Source organism: Procambarus clarkii, chromosome 79 (genome assembly GCF_040958095.1).
Source record: "Procambarus clarkii isolate CNS0578487 chromosome 79, FALCON_Pclarkii_2.0, whole genome shotgun sequence".
NCBI classification, from domain to species: domain Eukaryota; kingdom Metazoa; phylum Arthropoda; class Malacostraca; order Decapoda; family Cambaridae; genus Procambarus; species Procambarus clarkii.
This window is the reverse complement of record NC_091228.1, coordinates 3,392,107-3,414,308: the sequence shown is the minus strand read 5'-3', so window position 1 is coordinate 3,414,308 and position 22,202 is coordinate 3,392,107. Positions and strand designations below refer to the sequence as shown.

Below are 22,202 nucleotides of genomic sequence, written 5' to 3'. Positions count from 1 at the left end.
GTGCACACATTTGTTCCATATTCCTCTGGCACTTTCCTATACCCTGTATAAGCTCCTTAATCTTTTTTAACATAAGCTCTTTTTCTGGGGGAGCCCCGTCGGCTCCCCGGAGCTTTACCAGGCTGATATGCTAATGTCAGACTTTGGCATCAGTCATGTGTAAGGAGTTCTAGGGCCTACCGGGGACCACGAGCCAGAACCTGGCCCCCTCAGAGAGGCAAGGGGAGCAATGGCCTATAGAAACCCCCGTGTGGTTGAAGCATTCTATGTCTGCCATCGACCGGGTCAAGCATCCAAAAAGGTAAGCATTCCAAAACAAACCCCTATTCTGGTTAAAATTGCTACCTAAAACCGAACTAGTGGATAGAACTCTCCAACAGAAAACAAGCAAACTGGTATGACGTCACATGTCACTGCGCCGCTGTCTGCGCAGCTCCCCCATCCTCAAGGAGGGGAAAGGGGGAACCCCAGACCTCTCACGCCGGCTATTCACCCATCAGTTCTTCAGCTGATGATATAGGCACTGGTTGTGTGCTCCGGCTCCATTAGTTGTTTCAGCACTGTACCTAGAGTGTGGTGTCTGTCTTCTAGGTGGTGCGTGAGCTGGGAGTGAATCTCCAGTACTCGGGCTGCATGCACCTAGGGTTCCCTTCCCTAGGTGCCCTGTAAGTACTGCCCTTGGGGCTTGGGGCCACCTTCCACAAGTTCCTTGGGCCCCTGCTAGGCCGTTTACTGCTTGGTTTTCGGCCGCTCTTTGTGTGCTCGGGTGTTCTGTCTCCCTTGTTCGCCTTAGGGTAAGGGGCAGTTTTGCACTGGTGGGGCGCAGGGTACTGTGCAGCTTGTTTTCACCAATCATGGCGGCCGGCTTGGGTACGCTGTCCTCTTGCGGGCTTTTATTTTTATTTTTGTTTTTCTGCCTGGTGGGGGGTCTGCCTTCGTTTTTGCCCCCATGTCCCTTTTCAACCCTTCCAGTCCCACTCATATGGCATGTCCAACCCATGCTAGAGTCATTCAGGGGACCCACCTCTTTCGTGTTATGAGGTGTGGGAGTTGTGGTGCTGGTTATGTACTCACCTGGTAGGGCTCACCTGGTTGTGCTTGCGGGGTTTGAGCTCTGCCTCTTTGGTCCCGCCTATATTGGTAGAACATGCTGGATAGTACCAGTGGAGAGCAGTGGTGCCATCGGCAGAATCAGGGAACACTATACACATCAGAGGTCTGCGGTTGTTAAATGTCCTACCTGCGAGCATACGCCATATTGCCGGTACATCCGTGGACTTCTTCATGAGAACACTATCCTGTTTTCTAATAGAGGTTCCGACCCATCCTGGCTGTGGTGTGTATGTGAGCCTGCGGGCTGCTCCCAGCAACAGCCTGGTGGACCAACCTCTCAAAAGTCAAGCCTAGCCTCGGGCCGGGCTTGGGGAGTAAATGAACTTCCGGAACCCCATCAAGCAGGTCTCAAGCAGGTATCTCTGCCGTCGGTCGCCTGGTGTGCAGGTTTCTGGGCATGCTGGGTTTCTGTCGTCTCCGTTGGCCCTGTCTGGGGTCGCCCTGGAGTCTGCCTGCACTGTTCTCTGCCTTTGCAGTGGCATGTTGCTACATACATGTTGCATGTGGTGCATGTTGCTGCGGCACGTGTGCATTGGTAACGTGTTTCACGGTGGCGTGTCCTTGTTCCTGTGTCAGGTTGTGGTGTGGCACTTTGCTGCTGTTTTGTACCTGGGTTTTGCATATGGGGGTTTGCTTGTGTTATTTTCGTGGTCTTCGGGTTCCTGGCTTGGCCCTTCCATGTGCGTGGGGTTCTGTCCACACCTGATTGTCCACCCCTGGTTGTGTTTCCTGGGGTTTGAGCTTTGGCTCTTTCGTCCTTCCTCTCCCCTGTCGCTTCCCTGGCATCTCCTTTGCTCGGTTTGCCTGCACTTGCTGTTGTATGGGGGGAGTCGGTTTCCGCCGCTTCCCTTCTTTGTGCGTTCCCTTTATTTCTCCTCTGCTGCAGGGGTTTTCTTCGTACGTTCCTTGGCTTTTTGGGCATTCTTTCAGCCTGTGTCATATGGTGCTCTTATGTGATTTGGACTGTTTTTGTTGCTCGTATCCCTTGATTCGGGTACTGTTCTGGTGGCAACCCTTACGCCTTCTTCGGTTTTCTTGGCGTGCCCTGCCTGTTGGTTTTTCAGGGTCTTGCGATGTCTCGCATCAGACCCGTCGTTTCTGATCTCCTGGCGAGCTTGCTCGCATTGGGTAGCTTTCTGTTTGGCAGACATTCCATCTCCTTTGTGCTGGCCTGGGCTTTGGTGGTCGCGCCCGAGATCTTCCCGCGGCTCCACCTTTTCCTGGGCTCGGATGAGCCTTGTCGAGGGCTGATTACGTTCTGCCTCGCATGTCTTGCCTCCGGTTGGTGGTCTGGTGGCTTTTTTGTTAGTGTCCCACTTGCGTCCTTCTTGGTGGCAATATGGGGTATTTTGGCGGTCCTTCCTTTTCCTCCTGTCCCTTCTTAGGTGGTTGTGGTTGTTAGAGTCGGCTTGGTTTTTCTGGTGGGGGTGGGGGGCCGTCGTCTTGCCACATACTGTCGCCTCGTTTCATGCGGCGCTGGTCTTGGTGTTGCTTCTGCACCGTTAGTAAGCTGTCTCGTGCGTTGTTTCACCTCCGGCCTGATCGTGTGCCGCTTGCATCAGTCCTGGCCTCTGGTCAGCGTGCTCTGTCTTCTCCTTGATTGGTGGTGCCCCTTCAGTTCCGGTTTGTTTTTCGTCGGCTCTTTTTCCTATTGGCATTTGCCTCTGGGGGTCGGGTCGCTGGGCTTCTTGTTCTCCTCCGCAGGGGTTTTCTGCTCCTTCGGTTTTGGCATTTTGGTTGCTCGGTGGCAGCAGTCTCCATCTTTTCTGGCACGAGATGGGGCTGCTGCATTCCGGAGGGGTCCTTGGTTTGTTGGTGCTTGGTTGGTCGGGCTGGAGGTGTGTTGTGTTTTGTGTTCAGTGGCAGCCCTCCGCTCTTATTTGCAAGCCGCGGCTTCTATGTCCAGGGCGCGCTTTGAGTTGATCCGGTTCCTTTCTTCCCTGTTCGCGGGTGACGGTGTCCCAGGTTGTCTGCCGTGTTATTGCAGCTAGCTTGCCTGTGTTCTTTTCCCATGTCTGTGACGTTCGTGGCTTCGCTGCTTTTGCTGCCGTCTGGGAGCGTGTTCTTGTTGTCATTCTGGCACGGATCTTTTAGTGTTCGTACAGGGTCCTTGCTGCTCGTTGTCTCGTGTTGTTCTCAGGCCCTTTCGGGGCTGTGTCGCTTTGGGTTGGCGTTTGCTGCCGGTTGTCTCGCTTCCGTTGAGAAGTGCATGGTGTCCGCCTCCCGGTTCTGTCCCTTTGACCTTCTTCTGTGGGTAGTTAGCTCCGGGGAGCCAACGGGGCTCCCCCCAGAAAACCAGCGTTGAATGTAATGAAACGCCATTTTCTGGGTGAGACCCGGAGGCTCCCTGGCAACTCTCCCTCCCTCCAGTCGGCGATTTTTCGCGTGTTTTGACATCCAGTCTCAGAACTGAAGGGCGGATAGCTGGCGTGAGAGGTCTGGGGCTCCCCCTCCCCCTCCCGGGGGAGCTATGCAGACAGCGGCGCGGTGACGTGTGACGTCATACCAGTTTGCTTGTTTTCTGCTGGGGAGTTCTATCCACTAGTTCAACTTTTGGTAGCAATTTTAACCAGAATAGGGGTTTGTTTTGGAATGCTTACCTTTCTGGAAGCTTGACCCAGTTGATGGCAGACTTAGAATGCTTTCAACCACACGGGGGTTTCTATAGGCCATTGTTCCCCTTGCCTCTCTGAGGGGGCCAGATTCTGGCCGTGGTTTCCGGTAGGCCCTAGAACTCCATACACATGACTGATGCCAAAATCTGACATTAGCATATCAGGCTGGTAAAGCTCCGGGGAGCCTCCATGTCTCACTCAGAAAATAGCGTTTCATTACATTCAACTCTGTTTTTTTCCTGTTGAATTTCCTTGCCTAACTTGTAATCGCTAATATCTAGATTTAATTTACTTTAAAAGCTATTTTTACTATTTTATTTTCCTTCTCCAGGACTTTTAGCATTCTAGAGTTCCTTATCCCTGCAAAATTCCATTTTTTTTTATTTACTTTCCAGAGCTGTTACTTCCTACTACAATTTTCAATACGGCTCCTCAAATTCCTAATTATTTCCACATGATATTTTACAATGGTCTTTATTTTTTGGCAAACTGTTGTGCAAACCACTTAAGCTAATATTTTCTTCATCAAAGCCATCAAAATCAATCTCTGCTGTGTTGACCTCTTTCAATACTCAGACCATCTTTGTTATCCTCATCTGCTGTTGTTTTGAATATCAACTTATCAAATTTTGTTCACTCACTTTTGTGTATTTGTTGTCACATATTTTTCAACTTCACTATACTGTTCCTTAATGTTTCCTGGGACACCACTCATGGTTATTAACTTGTTCTACAATATTTAGGCAATTGGGTTTTCCTGGAACTCCTTTATGTAACTGCTGGGCTATCTCCAGTACTGTAGTGTGTAGTTACTTAAGTGTAATTACCGGGTTGTTATTAAAAGATGGGCACTATACTCGTGGCGTCAGATTTCCGGTACTGTTTGTCATATGATACTGTACTTTGAAACTGCTGGTGGTTTTGGCAAGCATGACCTCCTCAGTTAACTTGTTCCAACCTGTCTACCTACTCTGTTTGCAAAATTGAATTTCTTATCATTCTTCAGCAGCTTTGTTTAGTTAGTTTAAATCTGTGACTTCTTGTTCTTGAAGTTCCTGGTCTCGGGAATACTTCTTTGTCAGTTTTGTTAATTCTCGTTACTATTTTGTACAAAGTGATTATATTACCTCTTTCTTTTCTATCTTTTAGTTTTGGCGTATTTAATGCCTCTTTCCTCTCATCGTAGCTCTTGTCTTTAATTTCCAGGAGCCAGTTTAGTTGCATGTCTTTTCATCTTTTCTAGTTTGTTGATGTTCTTCTTAAGATATGGGCACCATACAACGGCTGCATATTCCAGATTTAGTCTCGCAAAGGTCGTGAACAATTTCTTTAGTATTTCACCATTCATGCATTTAAAAGCAATTCTGAAATTAGGAAGTGTAGAAATTGGAAACTCCATGCACAATGTTCTTTATGTGGTCCTCGGGTGATAGTTTTCTATCTAAACCCACCCCTAGATCTTTCTTTATCAGGATTTTTTAAAGCATACTTTGTGGGTAGTGTGTGGTCTGTTTTCTTCTTTTCCACATTTCATAATGTGGCATTTATTCACTTTAAATTCCCTTTGTCAAGTATTGCTATATACAGTACACTTATTTTGTCCAGAGGTTCTTTAAGGGCCAATAATCTAAGTTTGTTCTCTTCCCTAGAAGTTAATGGTGTAAGAACTGAACCCTGTGGTACTCCACTTGTAACATATTATTCCAGTCCAATATATTAACATATTATTCCAGTCCAATATATTACTGTACCTCTGATTACTTTCCTCATTTATCTGTCAGAAAATTTTTCATCCAGGAATTTAGAAGCCTACCTGTCACTCCTCCAGTATGTTCCAGTTTCCAGAACATCTTAATTGAAATTCTGTCGAAAGCCTTTTTTAGGTTCAGATAGGTGCAGTCTATCCAACCATCTCTTTCTGTAAGAGGTTATTTCTGTGGTTCTATTGTAGAAACTAAGTAAATTCATAACACGGGATCTTCCAGATCAAAAACATTATTGTCTGTCTGTGTGTTATATAATTTTTCTCCAGGTGTTCTACCCATTTAGTTTTAATAATTTTTTCCAACATTTAAACTACTACATTTGTCAATGATACAGGTCTATAATTGAGGGCCCTGCCCTGCTGCCACTTTTGTAGATGAGCCTCAAGAGCCCACGGTCAAATGGGCTCTGAGGTTCAAGACAAAGCAGTTGTCTTGGCCAACTACTTTGTTCTTACTTGGCTTCTTGAGTATTTTTCTGACTTTGTCTCTAAACACCTCTGTGTTGTTTTCTGGAATTCTTCTTGTGTCTGGTTCTCGGAAGATTTAATTTTGCACAAACACACTTTTGAACTGTTTGTTTAATGTTTCACGCATTTCCTTTTCATTTTCTGTGAGTCTGTTTTCCATTTTCGACCTCTGAATCTTTTACCTGCAATTTGCTTTTAGTGAATTTATAGAATAGGCCTGGTTCTGTTTTACATTTGTTCGCTATCACTTTCACAAAATTTCTTTCTGCCTTTCTTCTCACTGCCGTGTAGCTGTTTCGTTTTTCTTTGAATCGTTGGTATTTTTGAGGGTTTTGGCCTCTTCTGATATGGATTTAATTTTTTTGCCTTTTGGTCTCTGGCCATTTGGTGTGTGTGTGTTTTAATTTGTTTTATCATGTTCATATATATTTTTTGTGTATACAGTATTAGGTTCTTAGAGTATTTTCTCTTGCTCATTATCTACTGCGGAACTTCTTTTATATATATAAGCATTTTTAATTAATTTCATATGTAACTTTGTAGATTGCAAATCATTAAGTTTGCTTTTATTAAGGCTTTTTATGCATTTTTATCAATGTATTTCATATTATTTTATTAAACATTTAAATAGTTATGCCTTGGATTGAATTCAGCTAAAGTATTAATCAAACTGTTTAAATTCATATTTAAATCATTGCTCCCTGAACTGGGCTGCACAATATGTTCACCATTCAGAAGACTATATTCCAAAACAAGCATAATTATTTTATCTGCCTTTTCAGAGAGAATTCAGGGTGCTAAAACAGTCTGGCCCTCAAAATGTAAGTGCAAGCACTTCATCCAACATAAGAAATCATATTTATTGAATTGATTATCTTGAGACAAATTTCTTGAGTATTTTGACTAACAGGGTGAAGTGTGGCAGTGGTGGAGCAATGGTTTGACCAACCTCCAAATGATTATTATTAAAACAAAATACATAATTACTTGGTATGAATTTGTCTAAGTAAATGCTGTATATTCATTTGTTTAAATTAAATAGTGTTTTTCAGTTTGTTAGCTGGAAAGGTAATATTCATGTGGAATGGATGAGATTTTATTTTGTACTGCTATCAGATAGTATCAAGCTTTTCTTGAATAAGTTTTTCAAGTAAATTATTGAGAAATTATAGGCAAAACACACTCCTCATTCTAGGACTGTACGGCTAGTCTGTAGATTCTTGTGCTTTCAGTATCTTTGTGTGCCTTATTTATTTAAAAATTTAGACAAATTTCTTTATAACTTTACAACAATATTTTAATCATTCATTTCAAATTTTTTATGCATCTTAATACAATTTTCAGAGTGAACACTTCCCATTCCTGGGAGTAGGAGTCTCGGTGCAGGAAATGAGAAGTCGAACTCTATTTTATACATCTCTTGGGAGATTACTAATGGTGGAATTGGGGGAGGATGAGGAGAAATTTACACAGTTTATGATCCCTATTACTAGTAAGTCTTCACCCTAATATCCCCATTCTTATTACTCTCTTTGGAATATAAAATTTTCTTACTTAACATTTTGTAATGAATATATTTGGTATTTGTTACTCCCATTTCCCTGTTTTGTCACAATAACAATAGAAAAATTAATGCTTTCTATCTGTAAATCCGACACCGTACTCCCTTTTAGAGCTTCCCATTAGGGGGGTTAGCTACAGCAAAAGTATTTTCCACAAGGCGTTATCACTACACAAACCTTTAATGTCTTCAAGAAATTAAACCATTTTTAACTCTGTTAAACCATTTTTCTAAATATCTTTCTGATATGGATGTTGACTTCTCTATTCGTGTACCTGTTGCTTATTGATGCTTGAAGACTTGTGTCCAATTTCGTGTAGATGTTATGCCAGTCAGAACAGTGAGTAAGTGCTCTGTGTATAAATGCATTTATTGCTCTAGTCTTATATCTGGACATTCAAAGTGACCATTTATGCACATACCAATGTTGGTGGGTTTAGTATACTAAACTTCCTCTATATATGTATGTATATATGTATGCAGAAAAACCACATGTGAAGAATTAGAAAATGCTGAATGCATTTTTGGCTCAATTTGCCTTCATCAGAGCTAGATAGTGAAGAGGGAAGCATGGTGGGCAGACTATAACTAGCTCCCAGGGAGAGACAGGTCACCTGACCCCCAAGAAATGGGAATGAAACCTTACTTTATGGAAACATGGTGATGAAAAAGACATTGGGAAGTTTTAACTAAGGATTAATTTAAAACAAATGTTCCTTTCTCATAGTGGAATTAAGGAAATTAACAAATACTGAACCCTCACTTCAGAGGGTTCGTGTCGCTTGCGGAGCGATGATCTGGCTACATTCGGACTGCTCTCCTGTGGTTCATTGTCTGAACCGCGGGGGTTCGATGTGATCCTTGGCTCTTTGGGACTGGTCGCTTCGGGTGACTTATCTGCAGGAGTTCTCAGGGTTTGGCTCTCTTGGCAGTTCACGTTCAAGAGGGTATCCAACGTCCTAGCGGACGGCTTGTCTTGGTTCATTCCCCTTTCCACAGAATGGATGGTCGATGCCAGCTCATTCAGTTGGTTCTGCCGGATGTACGGGCGCCTGGAGGTGGAACTCTTCGCATTGGTGTGGTCGGGGCATCTTCCATTGTATGCGACGCCCTTTCCCGACTGTGAGGTCATTGGGAGTCAATGCCTTTCGGCTGGACTATATGAGGTGGGGTTACCTGTACCTCTTCCCACTGGTTCGGTTGTTGCTCTGGGTCCTGGCTCGCTTGGAGACTTACCAGGGAAGAGTAGTCCTTTTGGCCCCTTGGTTGCTTCAGGACTGTCATCTTATGCCAAATACTGTCTCCTCGTATCGTGCAACGCTGGTGGAGCCGCTTCAGCTTGCATTCGGTATGGATGTCACTTCTGCTCCATTCCGCAAGCTTTCTCGGGCGGGCGTTGTTTCACCTCCGGCCTGCTCAAGTCCCGCTTGAGTCGTCCTGGTCATTGGACCGGGTGCTCTCTTTTCTCTCTTTTCCTCGGTTTGTGGTAGCCCCCTCGGTTCAGGACTTTTTCTAAGGCTCTTTTTTCTAAAATGTTGACATTGGCCTCTGGGGATTGGGTCTGGGAGTTTCATGCTCTCCTCCGGTGCAGGATTTTCTGCTCTTTTTGTCCTCGTGGTCGTTTTGTTAGTTTGCAGCCTTCTCCTTTTTTTCTGGTGAAGAATGAGTGCTGCTTTTCAAAGGGGTCCTTGGGTTGTTGATGCTTGGTTGGTTCGACCGGGGTTGCATCATGTTTAGTGTCCTGTTGCGGCTCTTCGCTGTTATTTGGCTTTCATGGCAAGGGATACGCTTTGGCTAGACCTGGTTTCCCTTCTTCCCTCTTCTAGGGCGTGGGTCTCCTGGGTCATCCGCAGGATTATTCAGTCCAGCCAGCTTGCGGTGTATCCCTGTGCCCACGATGTTTGGAAGTTTGCGGCTTTGGCTGTTGTTTTTGGTAATATGTCCTGGGCTGACATTCGGGCACAGGGCTGTTCAATAGGTTGAACAGGGTTCTGGTCGCACAGTACCTTGTTAATGTTCCTGGCCCTTCTCAAGCTTGTGTAGCCTTGGGTTGTAGGTTGCAGTCAGTTGTCTCGACTTTGAGTTGAGGAGTGAGTGGCAGCCGCCTTCTGGGTAAGTCCCTTTATTCCTTTATCTTTAGTTAGGTAGCTCCGGGAAGCCGAAGGGGCTCTCCACAGAAAACCAGCGTTGAATGCAATGAAACGCAATTTTCTGGGTGAGACACGGAGGATCCCCGGTATCCCTACCTCCCTCCCTCCCCAAAAAAACTTTTTTGCTTTTTTGATATTCAGCCTCTGAACTGAGGTTGGGGGTAGATGGTGTGGAGATCTGGAGCCCCCTCCCCCTTCCCCCTGCCGGGTAGGGGGGAGTTGCACAAACGGCTGCGTGGCGGCTGTGGTGGTGTCATGCTCGTATGCTTGTTTTCAATTGGGGAGTTCTGCTTGATAGTTCGGCGTTTGGTTTGCAATTTTTGATCAACTGTAGTTTATTTTGGAATTCCTACCTTTCTGGGTGCCTGACCTGGTAGATAGTAGACATGGACTGCTTCCAATTTCAGTACATGGGGGGTGTCTATAGGCTATTGTTCCTCCTGCCTCTCTTGAAGGGGTCAGGTTCTGGTGCTGGTCTCCAGTAGGCCTAGAATTCCTTTGATTGACTGTTGCCACAGTCTAATATATGCACATCAGCCTGGTGTAGCTCCGGGGAGCCTCCAGGTCTCGCCTAGAAAATGGCGTTTCATTACATTCAACGCTGGTTTTTTCACCTCCGACCTGCTTATGCGCCGCCCGATCTTTTTGGTCTTTGGATTGGGTACTTTCATATCTCTCCTCTCCTCTCCTCTCCTTGGTTTGTTGTGGCCCCTGTGGTCTGGGATTGTTTTCTGAAAGCCTTGTTCTTGTTGGTTTTAGCCTTTGAGGCTCAGGTGGGGGAGCTTCATACTCTTCTCAGGCACAGGGGTTTCTGCTCTTTTGGTCTTGGGGGTAGTTTTGTTCATTTGCAGCCATCTCTTTCTTTTCTAGTGAATAAAATGGCTGGTTTCCGGAGGGGTCCTTGGGCTGTTGATTCTTGGTTGGTTAGGCCGGAGCTACATCATGTTTTGTGTTTGGTTGCGGCTTTGTCGCTACCTGCACACCACTTGTTCAGCGACTGTACTCACCTAGAGGGGCCTCGTAGCCTGGTGGATAGCGTGCAGGACTCGTAATTCTGTGGCGCGGGTTCGATTCCCGCACGAGGCAGAAACAAATGGGCAAAGTTTCTTTCACCCTGAATGCCCCTGTTACCTAGCAGTAAATAGATACCTGGGAGTTAGTCAGCTGTCACGGGTTGCTTCCTGGGGGTGGAGGCCTGGTCGAGGACCGGGCCGCGGGGACACTAAAAGCCCCGAAATCATCTCAAGATAACCTAGTGAGTACAGGCCTGGTCGAGGAGGTTGAGCTGATGCTTGAGGGGGTTGAGCTTTGGCTCTTTGGTCCCGCCTTTCAACTGTCAATCAACTGGTGTGGATGTGCTCTGGGTGGATCCGGTTTCCCTGGTTCCCTGTTCCAGGGCCTGTATCTCTCAGGTTGTCCGCAGGGTTATCAAGTCTAGCCAGCATGTGCTTCTACCCTCATGCCAATGATGTGAGGAAATATGCTGCTCTCGCTGCTGTGTTTGGGAATATGTCTTGGGTCAATATTCAGGCGCAGGGGTTTTGGAAATGTAACAGGGTCCTGGCCTGGTTCTTGTCAATGTTCCGGGGCCCTCTCAGTCCTTGTGTTGCTTTGGGACATTTGTTGTGGCCTGTTGTCTGTAAATTGTATTGAGACTTGCGGTGCTGCCTCCTCCCGGGTAAGTTCGTGTGTTTATCTGTGCGTATGTAGCTTCAGGGATCCAACAGGGCTTCCAATAAAAAACCATCGTTGAATGTAATGAAATTCCATTTTCTGGGCAAGCCTCGGAGGCTTCCTTACGCCCTCCCTCCCTCCTTTAGGTCAGTGGTTTTTATCATTCTACGAACTGAGGGGTGGAGTGGCTGGCTCGCTTGAGCAGGCTAACGAGGGGAGAGCGCTAACGAGCGCGCTAGTTGGATGACTATTTGTTTGTTTCGTTGTTTTCTTTTTGGGTGGGGGGGAGAATTCTTTGGCTCTGTTCAGACATAAGTTGCAATTTTAACTAGTTTGTGGTTTGTATTGTTTCGCCTACTTTTCTGTTGGCATCCCCGGTCGATGGCAGACATGACATACACTAAATGTAGAGTGCTCATATGGCCATTGCTCCCCGCGCCTCTCTGAGGTGGCTGGCTACCAGGGAGTTCTAGTCCCTGGTAGGCACTAGAACTCCCATGACTGATGACACCAAACTAATATGGCACATGTCAGTTTGGATAGCCCCCAGAAAATGGCATTTCATTACATTCAATGTTGGTTTTTTATTGTTTACATTTTTGTGGGAGTTCGTTTGGCTCTTTTAAGGCTACGGTCTGGTTTATCCAAGCAGTTGTTTGTTTTGTTTGGCTGACTTTCTGGATGTCTTTCTTTGGTGGTGCCAGACATGAATAAATTTACAAATAAATTTTTTTCATAAGGCCACTGCTTCTTGCACTTCTCGGGAGTCGGGTTCAGGCTCATGATCCCTGGTATGCCAATAAAAACTCCGCAACTGATGGCACTTAGTAGTTCAGTACTATACTGTATTAGTATGGTAGCTTCAGGGAGCCACTGGGACCCGCCCAGAAATTGTCATTTCATTACGTTCTATGCTGGTTTATTTACATTTAACATATATGAAGTGCTGCTTTGAAGACATGAATAAATAAATTTAGATAAACAAATACCTGATTAGAATATATATTTTTTGTTTGGTCAGCCTATGATTTTCTGTGGCATTTTAACTGAGTTTACATGAGTGAATATATACACTATTGAACATATACAATATATAGATGATAATATATATACATGATAATATATATACATGATAATATATATACATGATAATATATATACATGATAATATATACATAATAATATATACATGAATATATACATATATACACAGTGAGTGTGTGGAGAATGGTTTACATCTCAGTGTATATCAAATATCCTAAAACCAAAATTACATTTTCAAGAAAATCCTACTGATTTTCTTATTGCCGATTATTATACGAATTTTATTATAGTAAACATTGATATAATTTACTCATGCAAGTGCTCGAGTGATAATTTGGATCAAGTAACTTGCTTCTTGAATTACCTTTGCTACTGTGTTTGTTCCTTCTATAATTTTTCTTGCTGTATAGTTAACATTTACTAACTGACATTTGCCTGTGGCAGTTAGTAAATGCAATTTTTATTGTATTTACTAATAAGAATTGTCATTTTTATTCTTCAGAATACAAGAAATTTGTTTTCTCTGCAGGTGCATTTGACAGTGTAGGTCGACTTCTAGCTCAAGCAGAAACGCCAATGTTCCAGGCAGAAGAGGCCAAAAAAGGATTAATAGGTCTTGCAAGGGATTTACGTGGATTAGCATATGCATTTAACACAAAGACATCCTACATGATGCTGTTTGACTGGATGTATCCTTTAAAAGAATCAACAAGAAGAAGTTTATTATATATATCCCCAGTACGGAGGCACTTTATGACTTAGTTTTATTTGTTTGCTTTTGCTCATTAATTTCTTTTCAGTATCTGAACACCTTGTAATAATTTAAAACTTTAACATTAACCCCTAAGTTGCCGTGGGCTATTTGGCCTTCAGCACCCACAGGCGCAACAACAACAAAATATATATATTTTGTCCTATGAAAGTGTTCATTTGTGTTCCCTGATCACAGGAAAATAATAAAAAAATCGTAGGTGGCATATTTTGGCCGCAATAGGGCGAGGAAGTATGGCTAAAAAGAGGCGTTGACAGAGCAATAATCGGTGGCGGTGTGCTCCGCCCGAGCTGTCAGGCGGGTGATGCCACAAAGATATTATTACCTAATTATTTCAGTGTCTGATTGATTTTTTTCTAATATTTTTTTTTGCAGTAATATTATTCAATGGTGTGTAGTGTGACATACTGTATTTATATAATAAAATGTGTGAATCATTGCTATACTCAAAAGTATTGTGATCATATTAGTGATTCAATTATTATGTTCATAAAACAATAAACAAATAGTTTTGCTGTTATTACACTATATACACAGGTTACATAGGTATACAGAAATACACAGGTTATTACACTATATACACAGGTTACATAGGTATACAGAAATACACAGGTTATTACACTATATACACAGGTTACATAGGTATACAGAAATACACAGGTTATTACACTATATACACAGGTTACATAGGTATACAGAAATACACAGGTTATTACACTATATACACAGGTTACATAGGTATACAGAAATACACAGGTTATTACACTATATACACAGGTTACATAGGTATACAGAAATACACAGGTTATTACACTATATACACACACAACTGATGCTCCCTTCCTCCCTCACTGGTTCAAGGCCAGATGCACTAACATTCCTCCTTCAAGTATACTGTTTGTGGTGTTATATATAATGTGTGTGTATATAGTGTAATAAGTATCTACATGTTTTGTTCACCATAACTGTTCAACTAAGCTGGTATAGGGACCAAAGAGCATAGTGGTCACCCAAACACAGCATGACAAGTCATGCAGATGTCGCCACCTCCTTCACCAAAATGGCTTCTCCCAACATGCTCCTTTTGCTGTTATTACTTTATATATACACGTTTGAAATTTTAGCTTGAAATTGTCCCCCCTTTGTTCGTGAAGTTGCTGGTTTCAGGAATTCGTCTTTGTCAATTAAGTCAATTCCTGTTATTATTTTGTAAGTTGTGATCATATCACCTCTCTTTCTTCTGTCTTCTAGTTTCTCAGTTCCGAAAGCCATTTTGTAGCATGCCGTTGCACCTTTTCCAGTTTTCTTATATGCTTCTTGAGATTTGGCTACCATACAACTGCTGCATATTCTAATTTTGGTCTCGCAAAAGTCACGAACAGTTCCTTTAGTATTTCACCATCCATATAATTTAAAGCAAATCTGAAGTTGGTAAGCGACGCATACGCTTCCCTCACAATGTTCTTTGTGTTACACACAGAAATTACAATAGTGTGATGCATCAAATGAACAAATCCACAAAGGCCGTGATGAGGGTTCGAACCTAAGTTCGAGAGGCTTCCAAACACACTTTAATCGACTGTGCCACAACATGGTAAAAGAATTGCATCCGGGAGTGCTACTGCCCCTCACACAAATCCTGCAGTCTCTGAAACAAACTCGGACTTGTGGATTTATTCCTGTGTGTTCCTCTGGCAACCTCTTAGTATCCAAAACCACCCCTATGTCTCGTTCTTTATTATAGTTCTGTAATTCCTTTCCACATAATTTGTAAGTTGTGTTTGGTGTATTTTCTCTTGATTCCACATTCCATAACATGGCATTAATCACTTTGAATTCCATTTGCCACTTGACACTCCCAGCACTTATTTGATCTAGATTGATTGAATGCCATTACAATTGTCTGAGTCTCCTATCATCCCCAGTATCTTAGCATCACCTGCAAACATGTTCATATAATTCTGTATTCCTTCTGGTAGATCGTTTATGTAGATGTCGAGCATTACTGGTTTAAGAACTGAACCCTATGATACTCCACTAGTAACACTCCTCCAGTCAGATACATTGTCTCTGATTATCGCCCTCATCTGTCTGTCAGTTAGAAAGATGTGGAGCTATGTGGCCGCTTCAAGCAACAGCCTAGTGGACCAAGCTCTCACTAGTCGCCAGGCTTGGGGAGTAGAACTCCCAGAACCCCATCAAGCAGATAGCTACTGAGACTCCAAGGCCTACCATAAAGAGACATACTTAACACTTAACATTACATTTCATTACATTCTATTTTTTTTTTTTTAAATTTCCAATGAGAAAATAATGCTCTTTTGTATTTACCATTGATTTTTATAGCACTCAATGGTGATTGAGTCTTGAACAGTAGTTAATTATTCTTGGTGGATTTTAGATGTGCCTCATAAAATTATTCTCATATATCCACCATCTGATATATATGATATATATATCACAGGTGACACATATATCTGTGTCTGTTAAGCCCAAACTACTTTGAAAAAGGGCAGGTGTTGGTGTGAACTTTTCAGGACTGTTGAAACTATTCTTTCTGTTCACTATTACTAACTCGCTTATTATAGTTAATATACTTTTTGGTGTGAGTTGTATATACAGTAATGTATTTTATCAAATGTTTTAAATCAAGATATTAAAATTGTTCAAGAATAACTTAAGTGAATGATGAAAAATGAATAATGTGCGTTGTAGTGCTACCAAAATTCATATAGAACTTATATGAACTTATATGTAGATATAAGTTCAAACCTTGAACCCTGAACCTATATGAACTTATATGTTCAGGGTTCAAGGTTTGAACTTGTAGGTTCAAGGTTTGAACTTATAGGTTCAAGGTCTGAACTTATAGGTTCAGGGTTCAAGGTCTGAACTTATAGGTTCAGGGTTCAAGGTCTGAACTTATAGGTTCAGGGTTCAAGGTCTGAACTTATAGGTTCAGGGTTCAAAGTTTGCACTTTAGAGGTTCAAGGTTATAGGTTTATAATCTTTCCCTTCCCCTCCATGCTGTCTTATTCCCTTCTCTAAGTTTTAATATAATTATTAAAGGCTCCTTGACTAGCTTATAGATACCCAACATATACTGGCGTCCTAGTGAGAGGGGTGGAAATTTGGAGTCATGACCCTCAGGTCACCACGCCCGTTCTCAAACTTTTTGCCGAGTTGGTACAGAATAGATCTCAGAGACTTCAGTTTGATGTCTCGTCACCCAATGGTATCCTGCTTTTCCGAGAGGCCAGCAAAGTCATCTGTACATATGGTAAGCTATCTAAAATATAATGTATGGAATATTTTGTTACAAAGCTTATAAAGTATATTCTCTCTCTTTTTTTATTATTATTATTACTGTATTATTATTACATTTTCTGTTGAGAGCCCCTTCGGCTCCACGGAGCTATATTGGGCTGATGTGTCGTATATATTAGACAGTGGCAACAGTCAATCGATGGAGTTCTAAGCTTACTGGGGACCAGTGCCAGAACCTGGCCCCCTCAGATGAGGCATGAAGAGCAAACGGCCTATAGACACCCCCCCATGTAATTGGAAACAGTCTGTCTGCCATCTACTAGGTCAGGCACCCAGAAAGATAGGAATTCCAAAACAAACTACAGCTGGTTAAAAATTGCAAACCTAAAGCCGAGCTAGCAAACAGAACTATTTAATTGTAAACAAGCATGATGTCACCACTGTCGCCGCACCGCTGTCTGTGCAACTACCCCCTCCCAGGGAGGGGGAAAGGGGGGGGGAGGTCCCAGACCTCCTGCACCAGTTAGCCAACCCCAGTTCACAGGCTGTTGTGTTGGTGGCGGTTGATAGACTCTGGCTCCATCCTTTTGAGCAGTGCTGCATAGCAGCGGTGTTCTACTGTATGGTGCTGTGCAAGCCAGGAGTAAACAAGAGTACTGGGGCTGTATGCACCTAGGGCCACCTTCCCTAGGTGCCCTGTAAGTACTGCCTTTGCAGTTTAGGGTTATCTTCCATAGGCCGCTCAGGAGGCTACCTCCGTGTGGTTCTCGTCGCTTGTGGGGGCGCAAGGTACTGTGCAGCTGTCTGATATACGCATAGCGACCGGTTCTGTTCCCTGGAGACATTATGCTTTTGTGGGGAGTTTCTTTTGCTTTGTTTTGCTTGGTGGGTGTCAGCCTGGTGTGGCTGTAGAACCCCTTGTATGACTTTTGGTGGCCCTCCGCTAGGTTCCTGTGATTGTACACATTGCAGGGGTTCAACTTTTAGTTTGTTTGCTTGTTAGATCTGGAATAACCAGTTAGCAGTGCCTTGCCTGGGCTGGCTGCAACCTGCGACCCAAAAGTTGCGACCCTTTTTCGTCTTCCCACAGAAAATCAGTGTTCCAGGGCTCGGGTCTCTCTGGTTGTCTGCAGGGTTATTAAGTCTAACCGGCCTGCGGTCTGTGCTCGTGCCCATGATGTTAGGAAGTTTGCTACATTGGCTGCCATGTTTGGCAACATGTCCTGGGCTGATATTCGGGCGCAGGGATTTTGAAGGTCAAACAGGGTCCTGGCCGCCCGTTTTTTGGTTAATGTTCCTGCTCCTGGACGTTCCTGTGTTGCTTTGGGTTGCAGGTTGCAGCCAGTTGTCTCAACTTCACGTTAAGGAGTGTGTGGTGGCCACCTACCTAGTAGGTCCTTCTTTTCCTTTGGGTATGTAGCTCCAGTGTGCCGTAGGGGCTTCCTACAGAAAACTAGCGTTGAATGTAATGAAACGCCATTTTCTGGGTGAGCCCCCGGAGGCTCCCTGGCAACCCTCCCTCCCTCTGGTTGGATGCTTTTCGCATGTTTTGATACTTGGCTTCTGAACTGGAGTGCTAGGTAGCTGGCGTGGGAAGGGAAGGGCTGCGTGGGGTACATCATTTTTGTGTCTGGTTGCGGCCCTCTGCCGTTACTTGCGTGCCTCGGCCTTTGTGTCCGGGAACGTGCTTTGGGTTGCTCTGGTTTCTCTTCTTCCCTGTTCGTGGGTGCGGATCTCTCAGGTCGTCCACAGGGTTGTTACGGCTAGCCAGCCTGTGGTCTATCCCTTTGCCCATGATGTTTCAAAATTCGCTGTTCATGCTGTGGTTTTTTGCACCGTGTCCTTTGCTGCAGTTCGGGGGCGGCGATTTTGGCGGTCGAACAGGGTCCTGGCTGCTCGATATCTCGTGAATGTTTCTGGGCCCAGTCTGGCCCGTGTCACTTTGGGTCGGCGGTTGCATCCAGTTGCCTCGACTTCGTGTTGGGAAGTGTGCAGCGACCGCCTCCCGGATCAGTCCCTTTCCTTTTCCTTTGTGGGTAGTTAGCTCCGGGGAGCCATAGGGGCTTCCCCCAGAAAACCAGCGTTGAATGTAATGAAATGCCATTTTCTGGGTGAGACCCGGAGGCTCCCTAGCATCCCTCCCTCCCTCCCTCCCTCCCTCCCTCCCTCCCTCCCTCCCTCCCTCCCTCCCTCCCTCCCTCCCTCCGGTTGGCAGGGTTTTCACGTGTTTTGACATCCAGCCTCAGAACTAAAAGGTGGATAGCCGGGTGGGGGTCTGGAGCTTCCCCTTCCTCCTCCCAAGGAGGGGGGAGCTGCGCAGACAGTGGCGCGGTGATGTGTGACGTCATGCTCATTTGCTTGTTTCTTTTTGGGGAGTTCTATCCACTTGTTAGGCTTTTGGTAGCAATTGTCACCAGTATAGGGGTTTGTTTTGGGACGCTTACTTTTCTGGGTGCCTGACCCAGTCGATGGCAGACATAGTGCGCTTCCAACCACACGGTGGTTTCTATAGGCCATTGCTCCCCTTGCCTCTGAGGAGGCCAGGTTCTGGCTCGTGGTCCCCGGTAGACCCACAGAGCTCCATACACATGACTGATGCCAAAGTCTGACATTAGCATATCAGCCTGGATAAGCTGCGGGGAGCCTCCGGGTCTCACCCAGAAAATGGCGTTTCATTACATTCAACGCTGTTTTTTTTTTAAGTTTTTATATTAGAGAGAAAATGTCAGTGTATGAATGGTGTGGAATTGGAGATAAAACATTAGTTTTTTCCTCATTTCAGGTTCAAGAATTTTGGCCCAAGGAGACAACATTCCAAAGGATCAAATATACCCTATGAGACTGAAGGGCATCAGTATCTGTTTCTCTATGCTCAAGGCAGCCTTATGTGGCAACTATGTCAACTTTGGAGTCTTTCGCCTATATGGTGATGATGCCTTGGACTCTGCATTACACACTTTTGTTAAACTGCTGCTGTCAATTCCTCAGTCTGATCTCTTGGTTAGTAGTTTTTTGTGTGTGTAATTTTGGGAAACATAGAAATAAATAAAGAAGTTGTCTTAACTTAGCTGTTTAAAAATTACTTGTATTAAATCAATGAAACCTTTTAGCACTGAAACATTGTCAAGATTAAGAGGAGTGTATATTAGCTAGCAAACTGGCAGCAGTCAGTTTGTATACACATAATATATCTTGCTTACCAAAGAGCTGAAGCTCAACCCTCAGAAACACAGTTAGGCGAGTACCTTGAGTTAAACAAAATTAATTATTGACAGTTTTGTTCATGTTTGAGGCTCTGAATCTGTCCTAGTTTTATAAGATCATTTACCATGGCCATTAATTTTGTTGTATTTTATTATATAATGCCCTGGGAGTTGAGGTCAGTTTATTTTTGCAATATCTTGATTGAAAAGAACAATTGATTATGGATCCTCTAGGTTCATCTATATATATATATATATATATATATATATCTGTTATCTCAGGCTGAGCTGGGCCTCTCAGTGGCTTCTTGGTACTATAAGCTCTAGAAGGACAGATTCCAAATCTGCACACACAAATAACACCACATGAAACCAGAAGGCATGGCAGGATGTGCAAAATAACCCCATTGAATAGCAGAAGTGCATAAGGCAACATCTAAGGCCCTAGAGTTTTCAATACCCTTCCCCTGCACATATTGGGTATACTGTCTGACCATTTGCAGTGTTCAAAAGAGAATTTGATAAACACCTTCAAAGGATGTCTGATCAATCAGGGTGTTGACTCTCGTGTCAGGTTACGAGCCACTGTGTCGAACAGTCTGGCTGAACACCACTAACTAGGAGACCTGGTCAGAGACCAGGCCTTAGGATCATTGATCCTCAGAATCATCAACAGGCATATCTCAGACACCCACAATGCTACCAGGCCTACCAAACATACCTTGGCAAAGGGAGCAAAACTAAATGAAACTACACAGAAAGTCACAGGCAAAGCTAAACAAACTACTGCTCTTAATAAAGAATTTAAATTAAGAAACAAGGCAAACAGTTAGCTACTGATAAATGACCCTTACCCTAACTAACCATCTTGCCACCTGGTAGCAGCCCACAACTCCTGGGGGCCTGGGTCTGCCTCCACCCTCACTTGCAAGCATGATGCTCCCTGATTGAACATCGTCCATTGACACAGAAGATGTACACTGAACCTTTCAAATAGTGAGGGCGGGGTCGACGGGTCTACTCAAATGGACCACAAAACATCCTGGGGATTTCCAGGATGCCAATTTCAAGCCCGAAAACTTGAGCTAAGCTGGGAAGCCCAGGCACTGAGACGCGACGCTGGTGCTCTCAACTAAATTAATGCAGCCCAGATCACTCGGCTAGGAAAACCCACCTCTGCACATTGTAGTGCAGCTGCAAATATTCAGTGATGCCTCACCAGCCTAAGACACTCCAAACCTGGAAAACGACGTTGAGGTGAAAACTCCAGATTCACCCCTGAGGCAAAAACTACCACGAGCTGAGACAGATCTCCTTAGGAACGTCCCTGAACACTTCTGAAAAAAGAACCCTGGCAGAGCAAGGGAAACACTAGGGAGTGCACATGGAAGAGAGCCCTGAACACATGCAGCTCCAAGTGCACAAAACACACTGAAAGTGGAAGGAACTGCCACCAAGGCAAAAGAAATAATAATAAAAAACTTTGGGGCCAGAACAATTACAGCAGCCCAACACATCAGAGGAGAACTAAGGGTGGAGCAGCTAGATCTTTATAGGCCTTTGGGTTGTCAACATCACTATCACATTCCTCTTGAAACAGTATGTCCTGAATTTCATCTTCAGACAGTTGTTTTTCAATCGTGTGACCCACAGGAGAATGGGAGCTGGAAGCATGTGCGTCGGCCATGGCTGCTCACACAAAACCGGGCTTACCCACGGCCATGGATCATGATGTGATTTTTTTACAAAATGGCCAATGTTTACTGGAGGCCTTAGGCCTCCATCTTGTACCCAACGTACTGCACACAAGTTTTGAATCTTACGATATACTAACATTCATGGTATATAGGTTGGTGCACCACCATTCCCCATGATATCATGGGTAGCACAGCACACTGGTTAATAACTTGACCTGTCAGGGAGGGGGGGGGCATTATCAGTAGCTAGGTGCATGGCTTCTTGGCATCGTGCAGTTGATGCTAATCGATGAACTGCCCAGTGACTGAGTAGATTGTTTCAGGGTTTCAAATTTCTGTTTTGTTTACCATGCTTTTGTCTGTTTAGTCTCACTGTATCTTTCTGGTGGCCTTTTCTTGGCCTGAGTGATCTGATATCTTCAGGCTCCCCACTCCTTTAAAGTGGGGCCAGGTTTTAGTCTCTGTTCCTCAGTAGGTTGACAGTGACTTGTAAGGGCCTGGTGTGATTTGAATTGAGTTGAGAAATTCAGTTTGCTAACCACAGGAAGCCTCAAATAACATACCAGAAAGAGGCATTCCATTATGTTCATTGTTTTTTTTTAATGCTTAGGCAGTGGCTATAAAAACCCAGACAAACGTTTAGATCATCATATGACATTGGCCGCTTTTTCCTAGTAACATTCATGATGATAACCACATTCGTGCAATGAAATTATAACATGATTTTTGTTATAAATCACTGGCTACTCACACCTCAGTTTGTAGGTTGATGCGCTCTGGGGCAATCGTCAACTCTGGCCTCAATTTCTTGGCAGATTTTGTGCTTTCGTGGTGTTTCCTGCTCTTTGTGGTGTGGTGGCCAGGAGTAACTAC

The 22,202-nt window shown here is 44.1% G+C and overlaps 1 protein-coding gene across 5 annotated transcripts in view; it reads left to right on the top strand.

Annotated features, from left to right (window-relative positions):
- Positions 1-22,202, top strand: part of Ranbp16 (Ran-binding protein 16) — a 130,193-nt gene that overhangs the window by 68,473 nt on the left and 39,518 nt on the right. For 4 of the 5 annotated variants that reach the window (XM_045752441.2, XM_045752442.2, XM_069314452.1 and 1 more), the window contains exons 13-17: positions 6,744-6,782; positions 7,306-7,453; positions 12,920-13,079; positions 16,252-16,442; positions 19,212-19,429. In XM_045752441.2, coding sequence (XP_045608397.1) covers positions 6,744-6,782; positions 7,306-7,453; positions 12,920-13,079; positions 16,252-16,442; positions 19,212-19,429 — 756 coding nt within the window. The remainder of the gene's footprint in view (positions 1-6,743; positions 6,783-7,305; positions 7,454-12,919; positions 13,080-16,251; positions 16,443-19,211; positions 19,430-22,202) is intronic. The other variant, XM_045752445.2, reaches the window with a different exon arrangement.